Consider the following 11,900-nt stretch of genomic DNA (forward strand, 5'->3'; position numbering starts at 1 on the left):
TTCCCAGACCGGGGCACGAACCCGTGTCCCCTGCATCGGCAGGCGGACTCTCAACCACTGCGCCACCAGGGAAGCCCTCCATTATGTTTTTTAACTAATTATTGGTTTAACTTTTTCATACTAATTTTATAATCTCTGATATACTTTAAAATGTTAAGGTATTCCAAACAGAAATCCAACTACTGTTTCTTACAGAAAGATTACTTTATGGACTCTGGGAAAAAAGTTATTTTCTCTCTGACAAAGGTTTTACTTTTCACAATAGGTATACTGTTTTACATTTTCTGTGGTAATGAATAACTTAAATTGTGAAATTCATCATGAGAAACATTCTTAGTTTTTGATATTTGTTTATAATGGTAGATTAAAATCCAGTTCTATTGTTTATTACATGTTTCAATTCACCCATTGTCTTACTCCACATGCTATACTTTATACATAGAGATTTTTGCACACAAACACACACACACACACAAAGAAATACAAAAAATTTAGTAGCAGTGTTAATATAGAACATTTGGGCATCTAATGAAAAGAACTAGGCTATACCTAAATAATTTACACTTGATTTTTGAATGAACCCTGAGAGTCTTACATAGTGGATCTTTGTCTCATAATTATGTTCAGATTACATTCCATCAGAACATAAGATTGACAGTGGAGGGAGATGGTCCTAATGGGAAAGCCAGTGAATAAGCTAGTTTATGGAGTGGATAATCAACACATGTGTATGATTAAATACTACTTGTATTTCCCCATGTAAGTACAAAAACAACAGTGATTGTAATTTTTCATTAGCAGATTTTGGGGTATTTTCCCATAGATTCTTGATAAACCTTAGAGTAATGTATTTGACTGAAATATTTCACCAGCAGATGAGTAGCACACAATAATTAATCAATAACCACAAAGCTAAATGACAAATTTAGGAATAGCAATTTATTACCGTTTTACTGAAAGATTTTTGACTATTCATTCTTATCTTTATAAACAATTTTTAAAATCTTCATTAATTAATTTGTAGAGGAAACTCAAGGCAGAACTGTGAATCTGAAAGCAAACCTCAGGCCCCTAGTCTCATAATTCTTCATCTTTCTGCTTTCAGTTTACAGTTATAAGCATCTATTAGCCCTTTCAAGTTTCATTGTCCAAGGAGCTATCTTATCTTCATAGGCCGACTTTCAAAGACACCACTGAAAGTTTTAAGTGACGTAAACATGTGAAATAAATTAAAGGAGTTTTCAACAACTTTTAATGAAAATTTTGGCCAGTTACCTAACACACCAAACAATTTGCAGGTTCCCCATTGAAGACCAAACCAAATTTGAAAGTCCAGATAACTAACTTGTATAGGTCTCAAAAATGCTAGTTTCGTGGGAGAGTGGAGAGACACTCTTACTGACAGGTCCATTCCCAAATCCCATGGGATGGGGAAGTGGGAAGTTCCCCAAAGAAAAGAGGTCACCCCCAAAAAAAGAAAGGGATGAAGGGCATCAAAAATAGCAGAAGTCTACTAAATCTGCTTTATTATACATATTACCTCCTGAATATTTGGTGTGATTTAATATTCCTACACACTTGTTTTTGAGGTTAGATGATATTCTATTATATGGATATGTCATACTTAATTTAGCCATATTGGACATTTTTCATTTCTGCTCCCTTAGCGCTTAGAAGAAACCCTGGCACATAGTGGGTACTTAATAAATATTTGTTGGTTTTTTTAAATTACAAATTGAAAAATTCAGTGGAGGAATGAGCACACAGAGAAATTTCCAAAGTACTTGATTTTTTTTTCTATTTTCTCCAATTTGACATCAAGAATCCAGCTGTTTTATGCCACATAAATAAAATGCCTTAACTATTCAGAGCCTAAGTAATAAAAGACTTTTTAAATGAATGTTCATACTGTAATAAGGTACTGGAAATTGGCTTATTTATCCTCATTATCTGAGATTGTTCAACAGCTTTACCTAAGGAGTTCAAGAATATTAATGCCTGGGAATTCCCTGGTGGTCCAGTGGTTAGGACTCTGTGCTTTCACTGCCGAGGGCCCAGGTTTGATCCCTGGCCGGGGCAATGAGATCCTGCAAGCCCTGCGGCACGGCCAAAAAAAAAGGAATATTAACGCCTGCCTGAAAGTATTAATAAATTGCCTCTCAAGCTCTTAACTTCTAAAGAAAAAGACTTCTGCCACCCAATAAAGGTGTAGAAGGACATATTCAACGAAGTCTAGAAGACCCGCATTGATAAGAACAGTTTGACTTTGTAAAATATTATGGAATTAACTGGAACTAAAATTCTACCGTACAAGAGTCAAATTCTTAGTTACTCTAAAGCGATTTCATCCTAGTGGATGAAAAGGCAAATAGGTCACCTTGCTTTAAATTTCAGCCTTGGATTTTCTGCAGGACATGCCAGCCCCAATGCAAGTTGTGCTGTGGATTTCAGTTTCTACCCAGAACATAATATAAGTGCCAATTGCTAACTTCCAGATTACTCAAAATCTAAGTTACACTGAAATTAGGTCAGAAACAGATAAATTATTTCATAACTTAAGATGAGAAGCTATGAGCCAATTACCAACTTCCCTGTTTGCTAGTCTCAGCAACACTTGTCATAAAATTTTACTCCTGTCATAAGATTTTGTCTAGTGGAGTGGAACAACCAGCTAGAATAACACTTGACTGTCAAAACCATCAAGGACAAGAGCTGTGTGACTGATTTGAAAAGGAAAGCAAGGGGTAGCAATACAGGAGAGAATGCAAGTGTATGGCGCTTCCTTTGTTCTGTTTTTTGTAACTGAACAATGTTAGAATATGATGCTTAATCAGAATATTGATGCATCTACTGAGAACTTGTTAATCATCACTGGAAAAGGAAGGGTAAAATAGTATGCTTTTATTATCCCTTATAATTCTTTTTTTTTTTTTTTTTTTTTTTTTTGTGGTACGTGGGCCTCTCACTGCTGTGGCCTCCCCCGCTGCGGAGCACAGGCTCCGGACACACAGGCTCAGCGGCCATGGCTCACGGGCCCAGCCGCTCCGCGGCATGTGGGATCTTCCCGGACCGGGGCACGAACCCGTGTCCCCTGCATCGGCAGGCGGACTCTCAACCACTGGCCACCAGGGAAGCCCCCTTATAATTCTTTATAATGAAATGATCACGACCTCCTAATCACAATTTTCCCACTAAATATTCATTGTCCTTACCTTGTGACCTTGTCTTCCAGGTTCACCAATCTCTCCTTTAGCCCCTTTATGACCCTAACAAATGCAAAAGTATGTAAGTACAGAAATAAATAAATAGACAAGCAAACAAACGTGTTGAGTTTGGCACAGAAAGTGGTCAGAAGGCTCATAAAATGACCTTGCTCCCCCCAGATCTATGCCCATATGCTGCTAACAGAAAGGTTATGTCAGAGAAATGACAGCCTTAGAAGACCTTAATAACACCATGTGGGCTACATGACCACAGTATATAATAAATATCAGTTTCAGTTAATAGACAAACTCTGTTCGAGAATAGCAAACACCCCGTTACCTAGTTCAGCCACCAGGCAATGACTCACTGCCAGCTGGTCCCTAACCCTCCCCCCTCAGCTCCCTCCCACAGTTGGGCAAAGGGCATGGAGTCTTCTCTAGCATCAGTAACTCGCTCTCCAGAGGTGACGGCTGACACACCCAACAGGCTACTCTCTGCTCTCAGGAGGCTCCCCTGAAAACCCTCTGCTTCCTCTGTGCCCGTCTCCTTCCTGGAAGCAGAGGAAGGGCTTCCCCAGACACACGACTTTCTGCCTCTTCTTGTACACAGTTGAAGTGCAGGTGACAAGCTATAAGCGGCAGCCCGTGAAGGTTGCAGAACATGAGCAGAAATCCTCATCTTTCACTGTCAAGCCACCTGTTCTAAGCATATGTGTGCTTCGGGTCAGGGACATGGGGCAAGTGTGAAATAAACATTCTGAAATTAAGTCTGTCAGAGCTTCCTTCCTCAGAACCTTTCTTGTACCAAGGGTGCAAGTCTCTGTGAAAAACAAGACACCAAGCCAGGCCCAAGTCTTCTGCAGTTATGGGAACCCACCAAAGCTAACCTCCGTGAAAATCACAGTGGGAAACCCAGGGCCTTGGAGCCTTTGAGATCTTTGGCAGAACTTTCCTGGTCTGGACTAGAGAGAGAAAGCCATTTAACCCCGGCTTTTGGTATTTATTCTCTTATTTTTCTGGGCAATTTTGAAGCAGTTATGATGGCAGCGTGAGAGAAAAACACTTTTGGAAAGTCTCTTTTCTTCTCTATTTTGCACAGTTTTTCCAATTCTTTTTCACTAAAACAGTTTCACATACATTATGTGTACCGTCCCTGGCCCGCATCTCTCATCACTGGAGCAAACTTCTGAACTTTCATTTGGTGTTGTAGGGTCCCTCCATCCAATACATTTCACTGGTATTTCTTCCCTGAACAGCACTGAATAATCAAGCATCTGTGTCTGTCAGGGTACCAGCGGGAATCTCCAGGACTGTATAAGGACCACAGAATAAGCGACACGGACTTGCCCAATCCATCAAAGTGGGCACTCCGTACCAGAAAGGCCAGTGCTTCAAGGAAAGGCTCTACTTTTCCTGTGGATAATACTCTTGAAAACAGAAAACAGAATACAGCATAGAAATTATTCTCTTACCCGCATGCCCGGCAGGCCTGGATATCCAGAGCGACCCGGTGGACAAGAATTGGGACACTGCCAGAGAGACAGAGAGACAGTAAACCTGGGCTTCTATTTCATGACAAAATGGTACATCCTTTAGGATTCCAGCTCCAGAACGCCAATTCAATTATATTCATTAAATAACTCTGACTACCCGCTTTCCTTTTTTATTCGTTTATTTTTAAACTCGGAAATACTCCTAGCTTACAGGAAAGTACAGAGAACATAGCAAACCCTTTCCCCCACGTATCCGTCACCCAGATTTAATGAATGTTACTATTTTGCCAGATTTACTTCAGATTTAACTTGTTAAAGAAACAAAATGATTGCAGACAGGCCACTGTCCCAGGACCTGACCTCTGTCCCCTCCCACCTGCCCCCCACTCCAACAGCTCTGTCCTGAGGGTCACATCCCCCCCAACAAACGGATCAAAATTGCATTTAGTGCAGTTTTCCTCCATCGTTTGAATATTAGTCTATAAGTAAAACAAGTCTCAGAGGGAATTGTTTGACTTCTATCTTCTAACATTGGGGTGCTCTTGTGAAAAAGCATGTCTTAGTCATAAAGTAAAAAGATTATGGAAAAGAAAGATATTTCTATAATGAAAAACGGTTTTTCTGAGTGTACACAAGCGACCAGTTCACCAGTCCGGCCGACTGCTCTGCTATCTGAGTAAAGTAAAAGACAGAAATACAACATATTCCAGTGAGGTCATTTTAAAGAGAATTCACCTTTTAAAGAGAATTCCTGGTCTTTAACCTAAACTGTACTTTGTTCAAAGGAAAACGTCTTACCAATGGATCTCCATCATGAAAGCCAATTGTTCCCTAAAGTAAAGAAAATACTAATGTTAAGAATATAGTGAAATGTTTTAATTCAAACTACTAATAACAGAAAGTTCATTGGACAAAAATACAATCAATGTATTTGTTCAATAACCTAAACGGAATAAATAGCATATAATACGCTAACATTCTAAAAACTTGACTTGGCCTCTTCTGTTTGGAGAAAATTAAATTGCAGTAGATTATTTCTTTCAGGGGACTGAAGGGAAATAAAATGAGAGAATAGGAAATATGGAGAACTCTAAATTATAAATTAAAAATAAGGATAATCTCCTAATTAACTGCATTTTTAAAAGTACTTAACTGTGTAAATCCTTTGTAAAAACTAGTTCCTTTGAAAATGTTCCCTTTATATGTCCAAGTTTTGAACATTTGAGAAATCACAAGCCTTAAAGCACTTCAAATACAATGAGTAAACCATTCCCTGTGAAAACCGTCTTTCAAATTATTGTGATTTCTCTACTATTCTGGCCTAAAAAGGCCATGCTCTGAATGAGTGAAAAAATCATAGCCATTCTGGAATTTTAGGACAATGACTTGATTTAAAGGCACTTCCATTTTTGGTTCTTAGATTTCTTTAATCCCAACTCTCAGACACAGAGAAATTCAAGCTTCAAATAACTTACGCTGGGTCCCGGGGGACCAGGGGGGCCCGGTGGTCCTCTTCTCCCAGGGTCACCCTAAGTTATTTGAAAATTGTGACACAGTGGTTATACACATGTCAAAACATAGTGCATAAAACTGGTGAGGCATGAGAAACTGACATTCCTAGAAACCCTGCAGAGCTCAGCCTGCATGGACCTGCCACCAAAATCGATGCGGGACCCACAATCCAACTACCTCCACAAAACCAGAAGAATAAAGGAGTTCTGGTCTCACCGAAGTAATAAGACAAGGCAGAGGGAGACTTGGGGAAAAAAGCCAGTCCTTCTCTATAGGATGATCACTTTATCTACTCTGCAAACAAACTGGAAACACTACGTATTTCTCTAGTTGATTTTCAGGGGAACCAGAACAGCCGACAAACTGGAAACACTACGTATTTCTCTAGCTGATTTTCAGGGGAACCAGAACAGCCAACACTGCTGGTGCTGCCCAGCTAACAGCAGCAAGGAAGGCTTGCGCCTGCCTAAGCCGCAGCAGGGAAGGTTGTCACCTCTGCAGGGCCAGCCACCCCTGGGGCTCTTCACCCAGAAGCTATCACTCAGTCTGTCACTGCACGCTCTTGCAATTGGGACAGAAGGTCAAGATTGCTAAATTCAAATAAGCCATTCAGATGAAAATGGAGCCCAGTTAGACTTAATATCCCGAGTTCACTCCTGGCACATCTTCTCCTTCCTAATGTTCTATCATAAAAAGTCAAAAGCATCTGACAATCAATTTTACAATCATTTCATATTCATTCATCATTCACTAAATAAATTTGTCAGACAGTAGCACCTACAGACTCTCCGTGGATTTACTATTATCTATTGTGCAGAGAACATCAATGATTCAACGTTTTTTGAATATTTATTGAATATGAACATCAAACACATTGCCAGCAATTTCCTCCATGAAGTTCAGCTCTTTACTGACTGAAGTTAAGTTCTGTCAGTTCGATTATGATTTCATGATCCTAACATAAGTGTACATGGTAGTAATTTTAGACTATTCACTTCATTTCCTGCAGAGAGACTAATAAAAAAAGACACTGGACCCCAATCCTGGCTGAGAGTCTGTAAAACGAAGGTGACACTTCTCTATTTGATCACTAATTCTAGAAGTTGGGAAGAAAAGTTTAGCTGAAAACTTTGGGGAAAAAATTTAAATCACTCTACAAAAACGAGGGAGCATTATCACCCTGGTCTTCATCAGTATTATAAACTGGAATGAAATTCATCTGCCATTTCTTGGATTTGCAGGGGGAAGCATACAGTTAGGGTAATGAGCCTTCCCTAGTAACATCTTCAGTTAAATCAGCAAATGTTTACCAATGCGCTGTGTGTGCGTGTACTCACAATTGGTCCAACGCGGCCAAGCTCTCCGGGGAGGCCTGCTCCCCCAGGAGGACCCTGCAGTCAACAAATTAAAGGGACACGGTGATTTACGGATGCTTTTACAATCTATGACAAGTGATATCAAATACGATAAACTGACTTAGAATTACGTATCTGTGCTAGCTTTGGTTTCCAACGAGACGACTCATTGGACCAAATTTTAATTATGTAGAAATTAATTAAATTAATAGAAATTTCTTAAATTAATAAAATACTTTTAGCAGAATAGGGGTGCTGTCATAGTAGCCACCTAAGATCATTCAGGTAGGACACTATAAACGCCACCGGGTATAGTGTTAGCTGGAGAGTAGGGTTGGGCTCTGAGAAATGGGCCATTTTTGTAGACTATGTAAAACAAACCAAGAGATAATACTTACAGGAGGGCCAGGAATACCACGGCCCTAAAAGATTCAAATAAAAGTTGTTACGGTACGTGACCCATACTTAGTGTAAATACAGACACAGAAATAACTCAGTTCAAAAATAAAAAATAGGGAACTAAGATCCCGCATGCCACAGGGCAACTAAGCCCACGCGCCACAATTAGAGAGCCCGCATGCCACAACTAGAGAAGCCTGAGTGCCGCAACGAAGAGCCCATGTGCCGCAACTAAGACCCAAAGCAGCCCCCCCAAAATTAATTAATTAATTAATTTTAAAAAATAAAGTTTATCACTAAATAAACATAAGATGTTCATTCTACAGAAAGGACTGGGTAAAGAAAAGCAAACACGGCTCTACTTCTAAAGGAAGAAATTTGCTTCAGCTCCTCAAATATTCTTTTGATGTCTAAGCTAACCAGTAATATTTTTTCCAAACTTTTTTTTAAAAAAAACCAAGATACCGTTACTCACAAAAAGGCACAACCAGACTTTTTCATATTCTTTTCCATTGTAGGTTATTACAAGATGATGAATATAGCTCCCTGTGCTACACAGTAGGTCCTTGTTGATTTTCTATTTCGTATGTAGTAGTTTGTATACACTAATCCCAAACTCCTAATTTATCCCTCCCCCTCTTCCCCCTTTAGTAACCCTAAGTTTGTTTTCTATGTCTGTGGGCCTATTTCTGTTTCGTAAATGAGTTCACTTGTATCATGTTTTAAATTCTTCATATAAGTGCTATCACTTGTCATATTTTATAAGAAACCTACATTAAAAGCAATACAATACTGCTTTAAAGTTTATAATGTGATATTTGGAAGTTCCCCAAACTTCCTCTCCCTAGTTTAGGGGAGAACTTCCTAAAGTTCTCTCCCTTTAGCACAGAGAGGCGGGTGAGAAGGAAAGGGTTTAGAAACACACCCTTCGACAGGTAGGGCTATATGCAGACACCAAATCCAGTAGATACTGAAAATGAAACGGTGTCACTCATGAAATAACCTCCAGTGGATCCTAATTTAGTATGCTGAATTTTATTTTAGAGCTGGTGACCCCATCTCACACTCCTTTACAGTTTCTATCTCTTGAACAACACTGAACTGCGTGTAATCAAGGGTTGAAACCACGCCTCCCGCAGCCTCGCAGCCTCGATTCCTAGTACATAAGAAGCTCTAATTCTATGCTTGTTGAACTTAATAAAACTGAGCATCAGCTACCTAGAGCCCCTATTCTCTCTATGCTTTCCAGGGTCAGTCTCCCGGCCTTGGGTTTCCTCTCCTCTGTTGGCTTGAATCCCTTGTATTCATAACTGTCTCTGATACCATATTCCTGATTGCTTATACTTCCAGACCTCCTTTTCTAAAATATCCTTATATGAAGCACCCAGTGGAATCAGTGTACATCCTCTGATAATGATATTTTTTTTAACATCTTTATTGGGGTATAATTGCTTTACAATGGTGTGTTAGTTTCTGCTTTATAACAAAGTGAATCAGTTATACATACACATATGTTCCCATATCTCTTCCCTCTTGCGTCTCCCTCCCTCCCACCCTCCCTATCCCACCCCTCCAGGCGGTCACAAAGCACCGAGCTGATCTCCCTGTGCTATGCGGCTGCTTCCCACTAGCTATCTACCTTACGTTTGGTAGTGTATATATGTCCATGCCTCTCTCTTGCTTTGTCACAGCTCACCCTTTCCCTTCCCCCTCCCCCATCCTCAAGTCCGTTCTCTATTATTTCTAATTATTTAGGCAGCCACAACAAGCATGAATTTCACATGAGCAGTATGTTTTAATGATAAGTGGGACTTTTTTAAGCCATTCTTTGAAAAATTACTTCTATTTGAACATTTTAATATGTGGATCAATTTGGGGAATAAATGTTCTGCTTGGCAATACCAAAGTAATCAATAAGTTATTTCATTATCAGAGACCTAGAGGTTTGATAAATTTCGCTAAATCTAAAAAAAAAAAAAAAAAGCCATCTCTATAAGATGTTGAGCTCCGAGCTGAAAATATGGGAGAAAGGCCAGCAAGATATTCACTTCTGCAAATAGACTTATAATGGAAAAGTTGACAGACACTGAAATAAGGCAAAGAAAACAGTGAGAATAGAAAACAAGGAGGAAAAATACAGATTCATAACAAGAACAAAAGAGGAATGAAGAGCAGAATAGAAAAAAAGATAGCAGCCTGAGAACCCAGTTCTCTTGTAGATTGAAATAACACAAGTCTGCCAGATTGTGCAATGTAGAAAAAGACTTGCCAGGGAACCAGGTGGGTGATAATATCTGACATATCTGGCAGCCAGTATTTCATTAGAGATAAAACCAGTTGTGAAGAAAGTGGTGTGATGCCCAGGTCTAAACACTGAATACTTAGATTTGCTGTTGTTATGCAAGAAACATTTTCCATCAGTGGGGACAGAGAAGGGGATGTCTATCGGGAAACGCTACCTGCAAACAGATGTATGTATTTTACCCTGTACATTCAAATTGCTCTAAAATTTCTCTACTCATAGTCAGAATGCTTATCACAGCAGATAAGTCATAAACTCCTTTGTGATGTGTATTATGTAGAAAACTACATTGAAAAATTTCACAGTGGCAAAATTTTACCTAAAGATAGGAGATTATCACCCACGTCACTTTACATTTACTTACTGGAAATCCACGAGGTCCCGGCACGCCAGGTTCTCCCTAAAAATAAAAATAGCTCCATTGTACTTAGCTTTTAGTAGAATGAATATGTAAGTATGCAAACTGCGTAAATACTGAGATCATTACAACACTCCATCTTGGTGTTTCGGATGTAATTTAATTCAACTGAAACACGATTTTCGTTGAAAAAGTGTATTTCAGCTACTACACAACTAATCTGTTAGTTGATATGGAAACAGCACAATGAAACGATGTTTCCACACTTAATTAATACCAGCAATTAATACCACGTGGCTAACTTACTTTCTGTCCTCTCAGTCCAACAGAGCCAGGAGATCCGTTAGGTCCCGTTAATCCCTAATAAAGCAAGATGATGTTAGAACTAATACAGCATCCTTAGGCAAACCACTAAGTGGATAATTTTGCTTAATTTGTTAATTATATACAGGATGGTTACCTATGTATGGTACAAATATTTGTAAAGAAATACTTTTGCATATTCTTTTTTTTTTTTTTTTTTTTTTTTTCTTGCGTTATGCGGGCCTCTCACTGTTGTGGCCTCTCCCATTTGCGGAGCACAGGCTCCGGACGCGTAGGCTCAGTGGCCATGGCTCACGGGCCCAGCCGCTCCACGGCATGTGGGATCTTCCCGAAACGGGGCACGAACCCGCGTCTCCTGCATCGGCAGGCGGACTCTCAAGCACTGCGCCACCAGGGAAGCCCTGCATATTCTTTCTGAAAGCTAATGTTTAAGATCTGCCTGTTAGTTACTTTCTGTTGATAAATTCTACCCTATTCCTAACTTCTTGCTAAATGCATTGTTTATCACAGGGTTCAATCATTTAGTACTTTTGTCTCTGCTTTGAAAAATGCAAAATAATAGTTACAGTGTTCTAATAGGTAAGTCTGATAGGACAACAGGTCTTGGCTCTGCCATTTAGCCATATTTATGTACCTCCTTTACTTCGTTTATAAAACAAAAATACTGCATGTCTCTGTAGCTTTTGAATAACGTCTTGAGAGTTAAAATGTTCCTTCAATAGTAATTAAAACTAATCAATCTCATTATTGCCTTAGAGCCGTCTAAAGCTCTCTAGTCATCTTAGCAACGATGACTGCTTACGGAATACATTAACTTTTAAATTTGAATCACTTGAGAGCATGTATGTTTCTAGGTTATCTCCCTTAGTAAAACAGCTATTATTAAGTATACATTTTCATGTGCGCCACTCAGTATGTAGAATTTAAGTCAGTTACTGAAAATTAGTAGGGAAA

At 39.3% G+C, this 11,900-nt stretch overlaps 1 protein-coding gene across 2 annotated transcripts in view; it reads right to left on the reverse strand.

Moving 5' to 3' along the window:
- COL9A1 (collagen type IX alpha 1 chain) overlaps positions 1-11,900 on the reverse strand; it is an 85,518-nt gene that overhangs the window by 42,615 nt on the left and 31,003 nt on the right. For both annotated transcript variants that reach the window (XM_007447203.1, XM_007447202.1), the window contains 8 exons: positions 10,929-10,982; positions 10,629-10,664; positions 7,962-7,985; positions 7,546-7,599; positions 6,172-6,225; positions 5,495-5,527; positions 4,676-4,732; positions 3,213-3,266 (listed from right to left, as the gene is read on the reverse strand). In XM_007447203.1, the coding sequence (XP_007447265.1) occupies positions 3,213-3,266; positions 4,676-4,732; positions 5,495-5,527; positions 6,172-6,225; positions 7,546-7,599; positions 7,962-7,985; positions 10,629-10,664; positions 10,929-10,982 (366 nt within the window). The remainder of the gene's footprint in view (positions 1-3,212; positions 3,267-4,675; positions 4,733-5,494; positions 5,528-6,171; positions 6,226-7,545; positions 7,600-7,961; positions 7,986-10,628; positions 10,665-10,928; positions 10,983-11,900) is intronic.

The sequence above is a fragment of the Lipotes vexillifer genome, unplaced genomic scaffold (genome assembly GCF_000442215.2).
Source record: "Lipotes vexillifer unplaced genomic scaffold, Lipotes_vexillifer_v1.1 scaffold1180, whole genome shotgun sequence".
Classification (NCBI taxonomy): Eukaryota; Metazoa; Chordata; class Mammalia; order Artiodactyla; family Lipotidae; genus Lipotes; species Lipotes vexillifer.